At 39.6% G+C, this 17977-nt stretch overlaps 1 protein-coding gene across 6 annotated transcripts in view; it reads left to right on the top strand.

Annotated features, from left to right (window-relative positions):
- The window catches only part of LIMS1 (LIM zinc finger domain containing 1), a 254505-nt gene that overhangs the window by 227063 nt on the left and 9465 nt on the right, over positions 1 to 17977 (top strand). For all 6 annotated transcript variants that reach the window (XM_053707620.1, XM_053707617.1, XM_053707621.1 and 3 more), the window contains exons 4-6: positions 12794 to 12914; positions 13894 to 14043; positions 14648 to 14798. In XM_053707620.1, coding sequence (XP_053563595.1) covers positions 12794 to 12914; positions 13894 to 14043; positions 14648 to 14798 — 422 coding nt within the window. The remainder of the gene's footprint in view (positions 1 to 12793; positions 12915 to 13893; positions 14044 to 14647; positions 14799 to 17977) is intronic.

The raw sequence follows: 17977 nt of genomic DNA, 5'->3' as shown, positions 1-17977 counted from the left end.
CTTAAAAAATATAAATATAAACTTGATTCCAACTTAAATGGCTATACTAGCCAAAAAATGGCATGCTATTTTATATGTTGTCACGCTATCATTTTAAGCCGTATATTAAGTAGTATAAGTTCCTTATCTTATTTGGAAACTTATCTTATAAACCAATGGCATGTCAGATCTCTAGTTTATGGTTTAGACCTTATTCCTTATCTATTTGTTTCTCCATTGTGTTATGCTTCAATATATGTGCATTATACTAGAAATTTTACATTGAGATATCTTACTTAACACCATGCCTCTTGATATCAGTTGTTATTTGTATAACCCTAGTGGCCATTTTCTTCTTAAATGGAAAGAGTCCACAGCTGCATTCATTACTTTTGGGAAATAAGAACCTGGCCACCAGGAGGAGGCAAAGACACCCCAGCCAAAGGCTTAAATACTCCTCCCACTCCCCTCATCCCCCAGTCATTCTTTTCCTTTCGTCCCAGGAGTTTGGCAGAGACGTGTCAGAATTTTTTAATTTTTCTTTTGTGTCTCTTATGGCGGATAGTACTCTTCGGCATGGGACAGGAGTTTTAAGTAGTCCTGTCAGTCTCTCAGTGAGGGCTTGGATGAAAGTTAGAGTCCGGAGATGCAGGGAGAGTCTTTCTGCGAAACCATCCAGACTCATATTAACAGCTCCTGAAGCAATCGGCGTTGTGAAGCTTTTCTCCGCTGCCTGCTTTCTTCTCTCAAGTCCATGGCGGAGGCAAAGCCATTATTCTTCACACTTGAAAGGCCGTGTTCCTGTTCCACAGCATAGAGTCCAGTAAGATCATTTCATTTTACTTTATCAATGTACTGTAATGTGAATGTTTTCCCGAGGGGTTACACACCTTTGCGGGTCTAACTACATGATATAAGGGTCTCAGTGAGTCTCTGTTAGTATCTTGGAATCGAGGGTTAATATTTCCTGAGGGGGGTTATTGAACAGGGGGGGTTATAATCATGTTTGTTATGTGATTCAACCTGCTTATGTGGGATGTTTATGGGCTCGTGGTTGGAACTTGGAGGCCTTTGGAAGTGACGTGGCCTTTTGGTTGGCCTTTTTTGGACTATTCGGTTCACCTTGTGTTCGGGCGTGGTTCCGTTCCATTCCCCATTTCCGCATTCCTGACCGTGTGGCGAAGGAGATATTCTAGTCCGCAGGGGTCTGGTCATAGGAGGTGGTGAGTGCCCCAGCCATTGGGGGTGTCAGGTGCCATTTTTGTTTTCATACTTTAGTCCATATTGCTATTTCCTCTATTTAGTTATGGAGGATTCTGATGCTGAGACTGTGCTCGTTTCAGATTCAGTTACAGAGGATTCTGATACCAAGACTTTGATTTCAGATTTCGTGTCCGGTGACGAATCCGGATTGGCCTTGTTGACACATGTCAACCAGTTTTGTTCCGTATGCCATTTCAGAGCGCCTGGTTCCTTGGGCTCGGGGAATCAAGGGACTGCTGAGCCATCCGCCTCTGGGGGTCCTGTCCTCCGAGAGGCGAGTTCCCTACCAATTCATACTTCTACACATGCGGGTAACCCAGATTCTGATTCCTCCATGCAGGATGTCGTGTTCCCCCCCGGAGGTTGCAGCACGTTTTCGCTTCCACATATTGTTGGCGATTGTTCGCCTGCAGAGTCCAGACGTTTCTTTAAAAATTTGCTCATCCCGGGCCTTCTGCCTTGGGGAGGGCCTCTACAGTTTCCTGTGGGTGTAACTGTCCCTGAGTGTTGTGCCTTTCGTTACAGGATTGCGCGCCTTCGCGTATTGCTCAGACATGTTCTTCAGTTATTGAATGACCCTATCATTACCAGATACAGGGATTTTCAGTCTGCTACTTCGAATGGTGCACCTCATTAGACATGTGGGGATGACGTAAACTCCTGATTGTCATTTGTTTGAGATCTTTCCCAGTTTTTGAAAGATAGGACTCCGTTTGGCTGGTCCTGCGGGTAGGCCTGTGTCTTTTTGGGCGTTAACCTCCGGGTTGCTGTATATTTTATTTATATCCGATGGGATGTCTTTTTTATTTGTTTTTGTTTCCTTCGGGAACCTTCTGGTATTGATACTCTTTATTACTTCTTTGGAAGTTGTTTTGACATGTTAGTCATATGTTAAAAATGTCTGTTTTCTGTTTTTTCCCCTATGAGGTAGAATTTATGCAGCTTGCCGGTTAGGACCCTAGGTGCAGGCTAGTCCCGTTGGGTTCGTTCGGTCTTGCGGCTGTTCAGACACGTGGCGCTGTTCTGCTCGGCTGGTTCGGTAGAAGCGCCGAGTGCTCAGGTTATCATTGTTTTTCATGTTCAACTAAGCATTCGAGGGGACCTGTGGGTCCGTGAGGCGGGAAGGATTGTTTCAGTCCTTATAGCCTTAAGTCATAGATGGCCGGGCAGGGGAGTTTTTCCTCTGCGTCACTCTGACATCTGATGTCATCAGAACTTAGAGTTTTCCTCCCCCACGTGGTGGAGGGTTGGAGGGCTTAATGCCTCTTACAGCAGTTGAAAGATTTGGCCTTCATTTTTAGGCCTCTGGATTTGTCCTTTTGGGCTTGATCTAACAGCTTGTACAGATAGCTGTCTAGCATGCGGAAGGTTTACAGTTTGAAACCAGTTGCAGCTCTTGACACCTTGCAGGTGTACGCATAAGCTGTTTATAGTGTATCTTGATACAGCTCTTACTCTTTGATGGGTACTGTCTGTCTGAGTTATAAAAGAACTTTGGGTCTTCTTCCATTGTCTCCGGGTGAGTTGGATCTCCTTTTAGGGATCTGTGTTTCCGGGTGATGGTTGTTCTCTGCGGGGACTTTTGTTTAGCTCAGGGTTTTCCGGGGGTGGGTAGGCTTAGTGCCTTTCTCTTCCTTGTGTCCTCTGCTTGTGCGGAGGTGATAGGGAGACTAGTCCTGCTAGTAGGTTTTTTTTTACCTCAAGGTATCCCTTGGTTGTCCTGAGGCTCTGAGAAGTATCTTCATTGACTTCTAGCCTTGCTCCTTGGAGTATTGGACTTTAGCTAGGGGTGGTTCCTTCCTTTGGTTGGGACTTTCGAGTTCTTCTCGCTATCCGGATTCTCTGGCTATGCATCCATAGCCCTTGTGTCTGGCTTTTTTGGCCAGCTGGGGTGTTTAGTTCTAGGGTAAGGTTTGCCTGAACTATTAGGTGCCCGGACCTGTTTTTCTCCCTGAGACTTCCGGTTGCTGAAGCTTCCTGACCCAGTCTTGGGTGGTTTTGGAATCTTGGATCTCAGGGCTGGTCAGGGTGTTCCACGGTAGTGGGAACTTTGGGCTATGTCCTTGGTCCACCTACCTAACCTGGTCATGGTTGGCCAGGTTTTCTGAGTATTTTTTACTCTTTGCCACAGAGTAGCCCTTGTCATCTGGTGGTTAGCTGTGTGGCTTGCGCCTCAAGGGTTGTTGGTTCATACCCAGCTGCTGGCGCTGGATGTCTAATTTCTGGTGCGCCTTAGGGTTGTATTCCCCTGGTCGGCTTGCCAGTGTTCCCGTGGATTCCCTGCTCTGCAGGCGAATGGGTTGGCTGTGCCTCTGCCTGGCAAGCTACTTGTCTCTTATGGAGGGTAGTACTCTTCGGCATGGGACGAAAGTTTTAAGTAATCCTTTCAGTCTCTCAGTGAGGGCTTGGATGAAAGTTAGAGTCCGAAGATGCAGGGAGATTCTTTCTGCGAAACCATCTAGACTCATGTTAACAGCTCCACAAGCAATCGGTGTTGTCTAACTTCGCTTCGCTGCCTGCTTTCTTCTCTCAAGTCCATGGCGGAGGCGCTGCTACTATCCGTTACACTTGAAGGGCCGTGTTCCTGTTCCACGGCGTAGATTCCGATAAGGTCATTTCATTTTACTTCATCAGAATGTACTGTAACTCATTTGTTTCCTGTAAGGGCCATCTTAATAATATAGGGTCTCAGTGAGACTCCTTTGGTATCTTGGAATCGAGGGTTAATATCTCCTGAGGGGGATTATTGAACAGGGTTTTTTAAATCATGTTTGTTATGTGATTGTTATGTGATTCAATCTGCTTATGTGTAGCTTGGAACATAAAGACCTTTGGAAGTGACGCGACCTTATGGTTGGGCGTGCTTTTTTTTAGACTGTATGGTTCACCTTGTGACTGGGCGTGTTTACGATCTGGTCTTCCATTTCCGCATTCCTGATCGTGTGGCGACGGAAAAATTCTGGTCTGCCAGTGTCTGGTTCATAGGAGGTGGTGAGTGCCCCAGCCATTGTGGGTGTCAGGTGCCATTTTGATTTTGTTTACTTATAGTCCATATTGTTCTATTCTCTATCCAGTTATGGAGGATTCTGATGCTGAGACTGTTCAACTTTCAGATTTTTTGACTTGTGAAGAATGCGAATTGGCCCTGTTGACACATGTCAATCAGTTATGTTCTGTATGCTGTACTAGAGCGCCTTGTTCCTCGGGCTCGGGGAATCAAGGGACCACTGAGCCATCCGCCTTTGAGGGCGGCTTGTTCCCCCTGGAGGTCGTAGCATGTTTTTCGCTTTCACATATTTTTGGCGATTATGCGTCTGCAAAGTCCAGACATTTATTTGCGTTTGTGCTCGTGCCCTATTGTCCCGGGTCTCCCGGCCTTGGGTGGGCCTATGCAGTTCCCTGCGGGTGTAGCTGTGCCTGAGTGTTGTGCCTTTTGTTACAGAATAGTGCGCCTTCGCGTTTTACTCAGACAAGTTTTTGAATTACTAGAGGACCCTATCCTTAACGGATACGGGAATCCGCAGCATTCTTCTTCGAATGGCTCACCTCATTAGACATGAGGGGATGACGTAATCTCCTGATTGTCGGTTTATTGAGATCTTTCCCAGTTTTGTTGGAAGATCAGGGTTCCGTTTGGCGGGTCCTGCGGGTATTCCTGTTCTTCTTGGGCGTTAACCTAGGGTTGCGTTATATTTTCGGGAACTTTCTCTGGGATCGATCCTCGCTGTTTGCTTCTGCGGAAGTTTGTTACGGGACATGTTAGTCCTCTGTCTTTTATTCTCTTCCCCTCTGAGGGAGGATTTAGGCAGCATGACAGTTATCACCCTGTCTGCAGGCTGGTCCTGCTCGGGTTCAGTTTTTCTGTCTCATGGCTTGTTCAGACACGTGGCGCCTGTTTTGTCTGGCTGGGCCGGTTGAGGCGCAGAGTGCTCACTTTATTATCTGTCTATATTTAGCCTTCAAGCTGGTTGACTGGATCAGTGGAGTTCCGCTGCATACTCTCGGGACCGAGAGTGTTCTTCCTCACGTGGGAGGATTGGGGACTTAGCGGCTCCCTACTGCTGTCTTGGGCGGTTTGACCTTTCTGAGGCTCTAGGAAATTGTCCTTTCGGACTTGTTCCTTTTCTTGGTCTTTTTGGTCCTCAAATTGATCTAAGGTAACAGTAAATAATTAAAAGCCCCGGGCAACAAACTTTGATATCTATTTGGGACAACATCGTTAATCAGTTTGAATTCTGAAAAGCACTGCTTTCTATACAAAAGTAGCGGTTGTTTTAGAAACCGAAATAACATTATCCCAATCTTGCTACTATAATTGTGCACTATTATGTACTAAACATATTGCTATTTATTTGTATGTAACTATGATATGTGATTTATAACACGTGATCTGGAGCGTTTATTTTATAATTTTGAAGAATCCTTGACACAAAGGTTAACCATTCTCAGATTCAAATAAAACATATACAAGTAAAACGCATACAGTTGGAATAAATTGTATCAAGTCCCTCTTATATGTTGTTGCAGACAAATATAATAATATAGTATATGCATCATAATAACACAACGCATATAAACGCAACTGAACTCCAGAATCGATAAGAGTTTAATGTTTATTTTTTTATGAAAAGTTTTAGGATAAAAACGGATCCGTTTAACCCTGTTTAGGTTTTAAAATAAATTATTTTAATTTTTGTATAGCATAAACTTTACTCCATAAAGTTTTGGAGTATATATTACCCAAACAAGGTTTATCAAAAAAAGATTTACTTCAATGTTTTAAATGTGTGTTTATGGAATACCAGTAAAAATTATTTTTGTATTTGAAAAAATAGAGTGTTTGTCTTCTTTTATATACCATTTATAACATCAACCACTTTATACACTATAAAATTACACTATAAAATTAATCTATTCTGTATCCATTTGTCATAAATTATTTTTCCATAGAATCACTTTCCATAGAATCAATTAAGATATTTTATATTTGGAGTTAGATTTATGCAAATTCAGACTAAGCTGTTTCTTTTTAGAAAGACTGAGGCACATTCAAAATACTGTTTTGTTCACAAGATAGTTATTTTATACACAGTGTTGAGGTTTTACTGTGTTTTTTTAGTGTTTTTTTGCCTTAACCAACAGCACCACCTACTGTGGGGTTTAGATATATTCTCTCTTTGAGAAAATATATTATATCTAGATAAATGGTCCTTTTGAGGACCTGGTTTTCCCTTCGGGATATGGTTGTTCCTTTTTGAGGACATTGGGGTCTCTTCTGTATTCTAAGTTCTGATGTTTTGAGGACTCCGTCTTCAGTTGTCTTTTTAGATGCTTTCGCACGATGTTGCAAGGAAAGTTTTATGTGTTCCGATGCCCAGTCCTAATCCTTGTGGTTTTTGTTTGGTCTGGGCGTTGCCTCCCATTGTTTGTCAGGGCCCATTTGGGTCTTTGTGAGCTGGGCTCATTCTGGGAGTTCTTTTTTGGAATTTGTGGTGACCTTTGGGTTTCCCTGTGGTTCTCCTTGCCCCTATCCCTTTGGGAATTTTGGGCTGGTGTTCCATTTGCTAGTGAGGGGTGTGTGGTTGGGGACTGCTGGGCGACGGTGTCTCTTGGAGGACTGTTGACTCAGTTGAGTCTGATTTTGTGGTCTATAACTGGGCTTCCAGACTATCTGCGGGTCTGTGTCCTTGGGGCCTTTTTTCTTTTCAATGTTTCTCGGCTTCGGTCGAAGCGGGGTTTTGTTGGGTAGTGGTTTCTGGCCTGGCGCCTTCAGTATGAGTCGCCTCTTGTACCCTCCCGTCTTGGCATTCAGTGTCCTCTATATCTTGGGTATTGTTTTCCCAAAAGTAATGAATGCAGCTGTGGACTCTTTTCATTTATGAAGAAAACTTTAAGTTATGCTTACCTGATAATTTTATTTTCTTCAGATGGAAAGAGTCCACAGCTCCCCATTCGTATTTTTCTATGTGGGGCATCTGTATTTTTATTCTTCTGGCACCTTTTCACCTTGATATTTCTTCTACTGTTCCTTGTTCCTCGGCAGAATGACTGGGGGATGAGGGGAGTGGGAGGAGTATTTAAGCCTTTGGCTGGGGTGTCTTTGTCTTTGCCTCCTCCTGGTGGCCAGGTTCTTAATTCCCAAAAGTAATGAATGCAGCTGTGGACTCTTTCCATCAGAAGAAAATAAAATTATCAGGTAAGCATAATTTAAGTTTTTTAGACTATCTACACTTAGACTACTGAGTGCTTAACCCCCCCCCCCCCCCAAAACAATGATGTATAAAGTCTTTTGACATTATATATATATATATATATATATATAGTATGTATTAAGAATTAGGCAAAGCTCAACTGTTTGATTTTTCAATAAAATCCCCAGGGTCTATAATGAAATAGGTAATTCTTTCTACTAGTGTTTGTAAGACTTTATCCAGAAAGGTATGTACCCCCCAACTGTCACAGTTTTTGCATGTTAGTCCCGATTTTAGGGGTCTGTCCCGCTGTCCCGGGTGGCTTGCCATCTGTCCCGCATTGCCCCATGCATTAAAAAATAATTCTATTCTGCCCCTACTCGGAAGCAGCTGGCTTTTCTCTCCCAGGGTTAGATACCTGTTAGATTCCCTGTGGAAAAGGAATGGTGTGTGGGTTAAGCAGGAGTAAGAAGGCTGTATACCCTCTGACCTCTGGTAATGGTGACCTCTAACCTCTGGTAGTGATGATGTCTAACCCCTGGTGATAATACTAGCATGCCTTCAGTTTTATACGATGAGCAGTGCCAACACCAGGGTAACGAACAGTGGCAGCCTCAGACTGCCAGCTAATGTGCTTGCCAACCCCAGGACCCCATACAATGAATTACAGATACCCATATATGATGTAGTGTGTGTGTATCTGTATGTATAAGTGTAAGCTATGTAGTGTGTGTGTATACTTTATGTTGGTTTCTCACTAAAAATTACCTGCAGATGGGTTTACATGTGAGCAGCACCTAAAAATACAAAACAACTCTGCACAGGGGGTGCAAATTGCTCAGCAGTTAAAGGGTCAATATCTGTTTTTTTAGTTGTAAAGGAACCTGCTGATTAATTATAAACTATCAATCAAAATAAAATACACCTACTCATTTGTTTAAAAGTATAAAGGGTTGACCCCCTGCATGTTTTTAGATGGCCAGTTTGGGCATTTTATGAATTCACTTTAAAAGGACATAAACCCCAACATTTTCTTTTGTGATTCATATGCTGCCTAAAATTAAAAAAATATATATTCTTTTATCAAATTTACTTGGTGAATTTAAGTATTGTAAGGGATGCTGCACTATTAAAGAGTCTCGAATGTTTTACTTTCCTATTTGAGGCAGCTTTGTAAGGGAATGTTAGGAAATAACACCTAAATACTTTTACTAAAATGCAAGTAATTCTTGCACAAAAGAAAGATTGCCATACCCTTAAAGGGACAGTCAAGTCCAACACAAACTTGTTTCAAATGGGGCATGTAATTTTAAACAACTTTCCAATTTACTTTTATCACCAATTTTGCTTTGTTCTCTTGGTATTCTTAGTTGAAAGCTAAACCTAAGAGGTTCATATGCTAATTTCTTAGACCTTGAAGGCCGCCTCTAATCTAATCTAAATGCATTTTGATAGTTTTTCACCACTAGAGGGCATCAGTTCACGTGTTTCATATAGATAACATTAAGCTCATGCACGTGAATTTACCATGGAGATCGCTCTGATTGGCTAAAATGCAAGTCTGTCAAAAGAACTGAAATAAGGGGGCAGTCTGCTGAGGCTTAGATACAAGGTTATTACAGAGGTAAAACGTGTATAATTATAACTGTGTTGGTTATGCAAAACTGGGGAATTTATAATTAAGGGATTATCTATCTTTTAAAACAACAAAAATTCTGGTGTTGACTGTCCCTTTAATTTTGTATTGTATCTTAGTGCAGTTTAATCTTAAAGAATAATCACATACTACTATCCATTCATACTAACTTTGATTTGGTTCTATAGGAGTAGCAACTGCTGCTATGGACAATGTCTGATTTATTGGCTCCTACTATGACAGGAGCTTAGATTACTGGAACATTATTCCCTATCTGTGGCTAAGCTCCTTCTACACTTTTCTTGCATAGTGAACCTTGCTTTGGGGGAGATGCACAGTGGGGCTGGGCATGATGCTGGTGGAGCCCAAGCCCCATCAGGCACCCATTTATGAAAACCAGTACTAATTGCAGGGTCAGAAGTGTCCCCTAGATGTGTGGGTCCAGTCTGACTTGAGATCTGCGAGACCCCTGTAGTTATCCCCCTGCAGCAAGCAATGTTGCCATCTAGTGCTCAAGAGTGTATAACTGCTGTTGTATAGTGGTTCTAAGACTACATACTTTTCATTAAAGAATATCAAGAGAAGTGGGTAAATTTGATGAGAAGTAAATTGAAAAATCTATTAAAATCCCATGTTCTGTCTGAATCATGAAAAAATAAAAGGTTTTGCCAAAACCGTAAATGACTAGAATGAAGGTTTATATTGTTTGCTTTTTTTCTCCCCCTATGTAATAGGCCTACTACGGACTTGCATAAATAAAAAGAGAGAAGCGCTCAACCTGGGAACGAACAATAGCATAATAATAGCTTGTTCTATGGCTATATAATATGTTCCTTTCACAGAGAACTTTCCTGTAGCATATCATTCTGATCCTGACTTCACAGTATAGTCCAGCACCAAAATACCAGGCAATCCCTCTCTGAACAAGAGAAATGGCAAAACCCCAGACGTACGTTTCAGCCTAGTGTGGGCCTCGCCAGTGAGGTGCAGCCATATCCCTCTAAGCACACTGACCAACGGGTCCACGTCTGGATTACCGCATCACACTTAGGGAGACTTCCCTAAGAGTCGTAATTTGCATAAATAAAAAGAGAGAAGCGCTCAACCTGGGAACGAACAATAGCATAATAGCTTGTTCTATGGCTAGTTACCACCCAAGAAGCAGCCTCTTTTTGCTCAATATGTGCCTTTCACAGGTTGCTTCTTGGTTGGTAACTAGCCATAGAACAAGCAATTGTGCTATTGTTTGTTCCCAGGTTAAGCGCTTCTCTCTTTTTATTTATGTATGTATTGCCTCAGCAAAAGATGCTAAAGTTTTTGAGTGTGCTTTTATTGCAAGAGTGGTCCTGCAAACATGTCTCTTTACTTCTCATACACTCCTCCTACCCATAGTCAGTGGTTCAGAAGTGTCTGGGAAGTGACTAGTTGCTCAAAATTGAAACCTGTGGCAATTCCTAAGCTATCATTTTATGTCCACAAATACAAAAAACAGATATTATCCTCAATACTGTGCCTTTATACTCTGTGATTTCAGACATCAGATACTTTGAGGAAACCCCTAATTCTCTAGTTGTGAGTTCATATCCACTAGCTTAACTCCAGACAATGTTACATAGTTCAATAGATAATTAAAAGTTCTGTACATGTCATAATTATGGTTTTATAATATTAAAGGGACATGAAACCCAAAATGTTTCTTTCGTGATTCAGATAGAGAATACAATTTTAAACAACTTTCTAATTTACTTCTATTTTCTAATTTGTTTTCTTCTCTTGTTATCCTTTGCTGAAAGGTTTATCTAGGCAAGCTCAGTAGCAGCAGAGTACCTAGGTTCTAGCTGTTTATTGGTGGCTGGATATATATATCGATTGTGATTGGCTCACCCATGTGTTCAGTTAGAAACCATTAGTGCATTGCTGCTCCCTCAACAAATTATAACAAGAGAATGAAACCAATTAGAAAATAGAAGTAAATTAGAAAGTTGTTTAAAATTGTATTCTCTATCTGAATCATGAAAGAAAAAAATTGGGTTTCATGTCCCTTTAAGTTTTATAGTTACCAGACGTCCAGAAGTATCCTATGTAATTTAAAAGTGTTCTTTAAAGTGAAGGTCAATTTTCAGCAATGAGTGCCCAGTTTTTAAAAAATACTTTTAAAAACAGGGGCACTTTCATTGATGAAAATTTACATTGCACCGGATTTGTAGAAATACTTACCTTTTACTTCTGCAAACCCGGATCGGTGATCCCAGCCTCAGTTCCTCTGTACTGACGTCAGAAATGACAAAACCGGCTTGCTCCAATCATGGCTTGCACCCCAGAGTGTCCAGCTCGTGATGCCCGGCTGTGATTGGAGGAAGCCGGTTTCGTCATTGCTGTGGTTGTACAGCAGGAAGAAGAAGGCGGGGATCATCGATCCGGCTTTGCAGAAGTAAAAGGTAAGTATTTCTACAAATCTGGTGCAATGTAAATTTTCATCAATGAAAGTGCCCCTGTTTTTAAAAGTATTTTTAAAAACCGGGCACTCATTGCTGAAAATTGACCTTCACTTTATTATGACAACATGAATAGCAGTACATCTTACATCTTGCCAGGACCCAAAAGTGGTACTATTAATATTCCTCCCCCACAATTCCCCTCTACTAGTTAATTGCTATATCCAGCAGTCCAAGAGAGGCTGATATTTATCATTAGGAGGTTACATTTTTATTATGCTTATTTTATTGGTATAAAAATGGTTTTAGAGAGTATGGCATTTACTGCAGAAACGTATATAACAAGTCTTATAATGTTACCTTTTATAGTTTCTAGAGGTCCAAACGTGGCCTATATGACTTAAAAGTGTTATTTACTGCGATAACATTCATAGTAACCTTCCCATATTTCTAAAGGCCCAAAAGTGGCCTGAGCAATATCCTCCCTGTTGAGTTGCCTTAATATGTTCAGAAGTCCGAGAGTGGCTTCTAGCTGTCTGGGGGATATTTTTATATGTACAAATAGAGGTGATGTATTGTGCTATATTTCTTCAGTGTATGTCATTGCTCTGTGAAGCACCTAGGCTCTAGCCTTGTTTTATCGTCAGAAACTTCTGTTTGAGCCACCCAAGGCATTCATATTCTGAATCTGTACAAAGTCATGTGCTATATTTTGTTTCTTTGAATTTTTGCAATGTATCCCTTAACACCTCAATAAAAAAAGAGATTTTCTCACTGCCTGATATTGGTGGCAAGAGTTTGGTGTGCGCATGAGTCTGTGTTTAGGATCTAACCATAACAAATATGCAATTAGACAACCTTTCTAACAGCACACTTTTCTCAGTCACTCACCTGTATAAATAAATAATCTTCAATTACTGTTTGCATACTTCATTTAACATCATCCTCTGCATAATGCATGTTTTCTTAAAAATACTATTATTATTAGTAATATTCAGCATTCTGAGATCAAATATAAATTGTTTAGCATTCAAACCGATTTTATTTTTCCTTGTAATTGTAACAGATGGAACTTTAAATAATAAACCACTTCTTTAATTGCAAAAACTTTATTATTTTGACAATTAACAGTTTGTAAAATAAATGCTTGTGTGTCTAGTAAGGTACTACTTTAGGTTGTTAGTAGTATTGATGTAAGGAATGTTTGTCAGGGGAAGGATACATTCATACGCAATCAATTGTTTGTTTGTTTTCCCACTGTATTACTAATGTGTGATATGTTCCCTTAGGTGAATTCATCATTGGTCGTGTTATTAAAGCAATGAATAATAGCTGGCACCCAGAGTGCTTCCGCTGTGATCTTTGTCAGCAAGTTCTGGCAGACATTGGATTTGTTAAGAATGCAGGCAGGTGGGTACGGTGCCCCTAGTGCTACAGTAGTACTCTTTTGTGTGGGTTTTTTTTTCTCAGTTGGCCTGGTGAATACATTTTATAAATACTAAACTTGAAATAAGCAATGTTTTGGGCAAAATATTTGCTATTGTTTTGGATTGCATAAGTGTCTGTATCTGCAGGCTCAGATATTTACCTATATTATTGTATAGATCAAGATGCATACACACAATCTAACACAACTCTTGCATCTGTAATAGTACCTGTTTTTATGCATGGTAATATTGCTATTCTGATGTTAAAGTGCAGAGAAATAACTCCCTGATTCAGGCAAAGCAGAGTGTTGAACAGGTTGAACAAGCCTGAGCTGGAGGATTGACTGTGTCTGAGATGTTTAAAAGCTTTCCCCCAGTTACACTTCATAAATACATTTATTGTATGAAAAGAGATCTTTTTATTTTTATTAGTTCTGTGGTCTCCAACGTGTTAATTTTAAACAATGTGCAGTTCCATAAATTGGTAATGGCAGGTTTAACTCTAGATCAAATCATTTATAACAAAGCAAAAAAGAAAAAGTTAACTGCTTAAATCCTTTTGTTGTATACTGTGTCTAAACATTTTGTTCTGGGCTTGTAATGATTAAATCAGCCATGATCATTTACTGACCTTGTTTTCATTTCCGCTTATAATCTGCTTAGTCAGGTCTGCAAAAATCATGATTTCTTTTGGTTGCCATTTTGTTTTTCCCAACCCAAATGTAGGAAAATCAGATGTTACAGGTTTAATGTGTATGTTACTTAGGTGGCCTAACTATTTAAAAATGCTTCCATTCAAATATGCTGGAATGCCATAGAAAAGAAAGAAATATCAGTTTTGACACCATATTCTGACCTCTTGTAATCTAGTCCTCTGACATGTCTTTTTAAAAATGTAACATACAGAAAAATATTCACCCATTTTTTATAATAGTTCTCTTACATTTTGCTTTATTTTTTAGGCACCTTTGCCGCCCCTGTCACAACCGAGAAAAAGCCAGAGGTCTGGGCAAGTACATTTGCCAGAAGTGCCATGCTATAATTGAAGATAATCCTCTGATATTCAAGAATGATCCCTATCACCCAGATCATTTCAACTGTGCCAACTGCGGGTTAGCTCTACACACTTCCTTGTTGTTCTTCCTGTATTAGTCATATATATGATCTCCGAATAGAGTGAGTCTTGACACTGTATGATATAGATGTTCATTCAGACTGTTTCATTATCAAACACATGCAGAATGTTGATGCAGCCAGCTGCATTCAGCTATTTTATGGGCCAGATTTTTTTTCTTGAATGTGCAACACACTAAGATCTGGATATGCACAGATCTTAGTGTGTTGCTCTTTCACAAGAAGAAATCCAAAAATAGCCGAATGGTGCTGGTGGTGGCCATATTTGGCATTCGTTTGATAATGAACACTCCGAATGCACATCCCTACTGTATGGTTTTGCTCCTTTCGTTTAGAGAGATGTAATATATTTTGGAATGTAACGTAACGTTACAAATTCTTTGTGATTTTTACATCAAATGATTTATAAATTAATTTATATAAAATTATTTGATTGGTATGTGTTAATGCCACATTTGGCTTTGAAAGTTTAGTTATAAATTATTACAAATCGTTTATCGTTTCATAAAAAAATAAATCTGTCAGATATGATTTTTCATAAAAAATACTAATTCTAGATTTGGCTGCATACTTTATTCACAGAAAAGAGCTAACCGCTGATGCTCGTGAATTGAAAGGGGAGTTATATTGTCTGCCATGTCATGACAAAATGGGGGTTCCTATATGTGGAGCTTGCAGAAGACCAATTGAAGGACGAGTGGTCAATGCCATGGGAAAACAATGGCATGTGGAGGTATGAATGCTTCTGTGGAAACATTTGTATACATATAATCAGACTGTAATTTTATTTTTCTCTCATGGTGGTCGTGACGGCACATAAAGCATTATATGATTAACTACTAATGGGTAATTATCCTGCAACTACTATGAAAAGTCAGGACTTTTAAAAATTAGATCTGGAATCACCACCTCCTCCACTTTTTTTTTTTTTCGCAATAAATTTTTATTGAGGTTCAGATTGCGGTACAACAGGTATACAATAATCAGATGACATATGCCAACAGAAGAATAAACCAATAAATCATGTCCTTTATCTTGATCTGTGTATTATGTCTTACAGTTTGCATCGCCACTATCATTGGACATGTGCAATGCAAAACCTCTAATTTTCATATCATAACGATTACAACAAAACAAAACAATTTCAGTATTGTAAATTTGAAATGATACATTCTCTTCCATTTACCACCTTAAGCCATGATTAATCAGTATTACTAACTGATGTAATAAAATATACAAAGGTATGAGAGAGGATGGAGACCCCCTTTTCTGCTTATAACCCTTATTGGTTGATAGAATGTTTATATTGGAAAAAGTCTAATTTCTGTTTCCTGCAAAATCCATACCCTTCCATAGTCAGAAGCTCTTCTACCCTAGAAAATCTAAATTTGTTTGGAGGAGGTAACAAGCTTCTTCCAATGTCTCGCAATTACAAACTTTGTCCTGTTGATTACTATTTTAAAGAGCTCAAATCTAATTTTACAACTACCTGGAGGCCTCTCATTCAGCAGGGCTTGGGTAGGTTGGAGCCTATATCTTTCCCTAAATATATATTTTCCTATCTCCCCTGCCTCCCACCACAAAGGTTTGATTCTATCACTCTCCCACCAAACATGAAACATATTGCCTACATTCCCACAATTTCTCCAACATAAGTTTGAGCTATGAGGGTAGACAACCTTAAGACGAGCTGGAGTTAAGTACCAGAGGGTCAGGATTTTGTTTACTACTATTTAGCTTTCTGGATGATTCTCTTTGCATGAACCAGTGGCTGTTATCCCTCTCTGCGCCATAAACTTTTCCATAGAGCCCCTTCCTCTATACCTTCTGCTGACAATTCTCTGTTTCTTGTTTGCAAATTACAAAGGTCATGCTAAGCACAGAGCTGTTCCACTTACCATTCCAAAATGTGTTGGGCTGTGTGGCTTCACTGATCAGACTCTCCCTTGTGTCTACAGAGTGTACTTAACCATTACTGTCAGTAAACTCAATATATTTTCAGTACCATTAGTTTCTTTTCAGTCATTAAATTGTCATTATGTCCTCTGCAGCGTAATATGGAAATTTTTACCACATTCAAATTGCTCAATGAGGTGCTACCATTACACTTTGAATTTCAACTTTCTCTGGTTGGAGTGTAACAATGGTTCAGACGTTTTGCTCTTCTATAGACAATGCAATATAACCAGATTGCAGTGAGGTTGTTCCTTGCAGCACTAGTTACTCTTAGTGGTACCTTATGTTTATATTCCAAATGTTGTGGAACTTGACCCCTGGCAAGTTATATACCTGGAAGATGGTAAGAGGACTCACATTCTTGTAGAGGTATTTCTGTGAGATATATGGAGGTGGGATGTGGAGGAGAGGGACATGAAATCCAAAATTCATGATATAGATAGAGCATACAATTTTAAACAACTTTCAAATTTACTTATCTAATTTGTTTAGTTCTCTTGGTGCCCTTTGTAGAAAAGCATACCTCGGTAGGCTCAGGAGCTGGGAACTAGTTGCTTATTGGTAGATGCACATAAATTAATCTTTTCATTGGCTTATCAATGTGTTCACCTAGCTATTAGTATTGCATTTCTGTTCCTTAAATAAGGAAAACATGAGAATAAAGCAAATTTGGTGTGACGAATCATACCTTTTCAACATCACAATAGAGAGGTGTGGACATGAAGGGTTTAATAGCACACAGCTCTGGTTCCCTTAACCTTGTAACTCTACAAAATGACTTTAAAAGGGACACCACATTATCCCCAAATCCTGTCCACACTGCTCTAATTAACAATTTCTGCCACCACCAAAACTCTGAAATTAAAGGGGCATTTTGGAACCCCCAAAAACTCACACAATTTAACAATTAGGTAACGTGCCTTTAACCTTGTCTCAACAGAGTGTGAATTCAGTTATTAGAGCCCAAAGACAGAATTACATTTTCTATGTGTTTAATAACAAAAATATCTCTACAGGTTACACAGGGTGGAATTATAAAGACATTCAAAATAACACAGTTGCAAAATTACAATTCTTTAAAAAAATAATTGGGACATAAAAAGAATACACACATACACACACAATATCCAACTTATTACCAAGTTCCTTTAGATACGTGGAGAACTGCCGTTCATGCCAAAAATTATTTCTGTTACATACACTTAAACTAAGCTTTCTTTGTATTGTCAAGGACACCGCCCTTGTTATAATTTACGATGAGGTTAGCCAATGCACAGCTAGCCGTGGCTCACAGTATCAGTCTCCAAGAGGAGAGGGGTTTTGCATTCCTACACACATTACACAAAGAAAAAGCAATTCACATTAACACTGTCCAGGCTGAGATCACAATAGCACCTCTGCTGGGTAGCCAATCCATGTATCAACTACTCCACATGATTGTATCATGACATTTGGTAATAGAAGTAAATTGTAAAGTTGATTTAAATGTGTATGCTCTATCTGAATCATGAAAGAAACATTTGGGGTTGCATGAGTAATAGATCACAAAGGCCATTGGTGCCATTGTATTGGTTACTTTAGTCAGACTTCATTCTTGTTTTTTTTGTCATCCCTGCCTTCTCCCTTTGCTAAGATACATTATAAAACTGTATGGAGAGCAGAGTGGGTAAAAGGGATATGCATTTCCAAGTCAGAATTTTTAATGTTTCTGATTTTCTCCAAGTGGAGGTGTGATATCCAATTCGTAATTTGCCTCCTGCTTTACATTCTGTTACTCAAAATGTGTGGAGAGATTTAGCACTATAAAAAGCCACTTTTTAAAAAGAATTAAATCTTTAAGCAGGTATCAAGTTTTATTTGCTAGGAAAAAGGAAATAAAATGTTTACGATCTGGAATAATTATGAACGCCTGAAATCTACATATGCAGCTTTCTACCTCTGTATTATTTGTTTTTA

The sequence above is a fragment of the Bombina bombina genome, chromosome 3 (genome assembly GCF_027579735.1).
Source record: "Bombina bombina isolate aBomBom1 chromosome 3, aBomBom1.pri, whole genome shotgun sequence".
Taxonomy (NCBI): Eukaryota; Metazoa; Chordata; class Amphibia; order Anura; family Bombinatoridae; genus Bombina; species Bombina bombina.
Note: the sequence above shows the minus strand (reverse complement) of the source record. Positions and strands in the feature narration are given on the sequence as shown.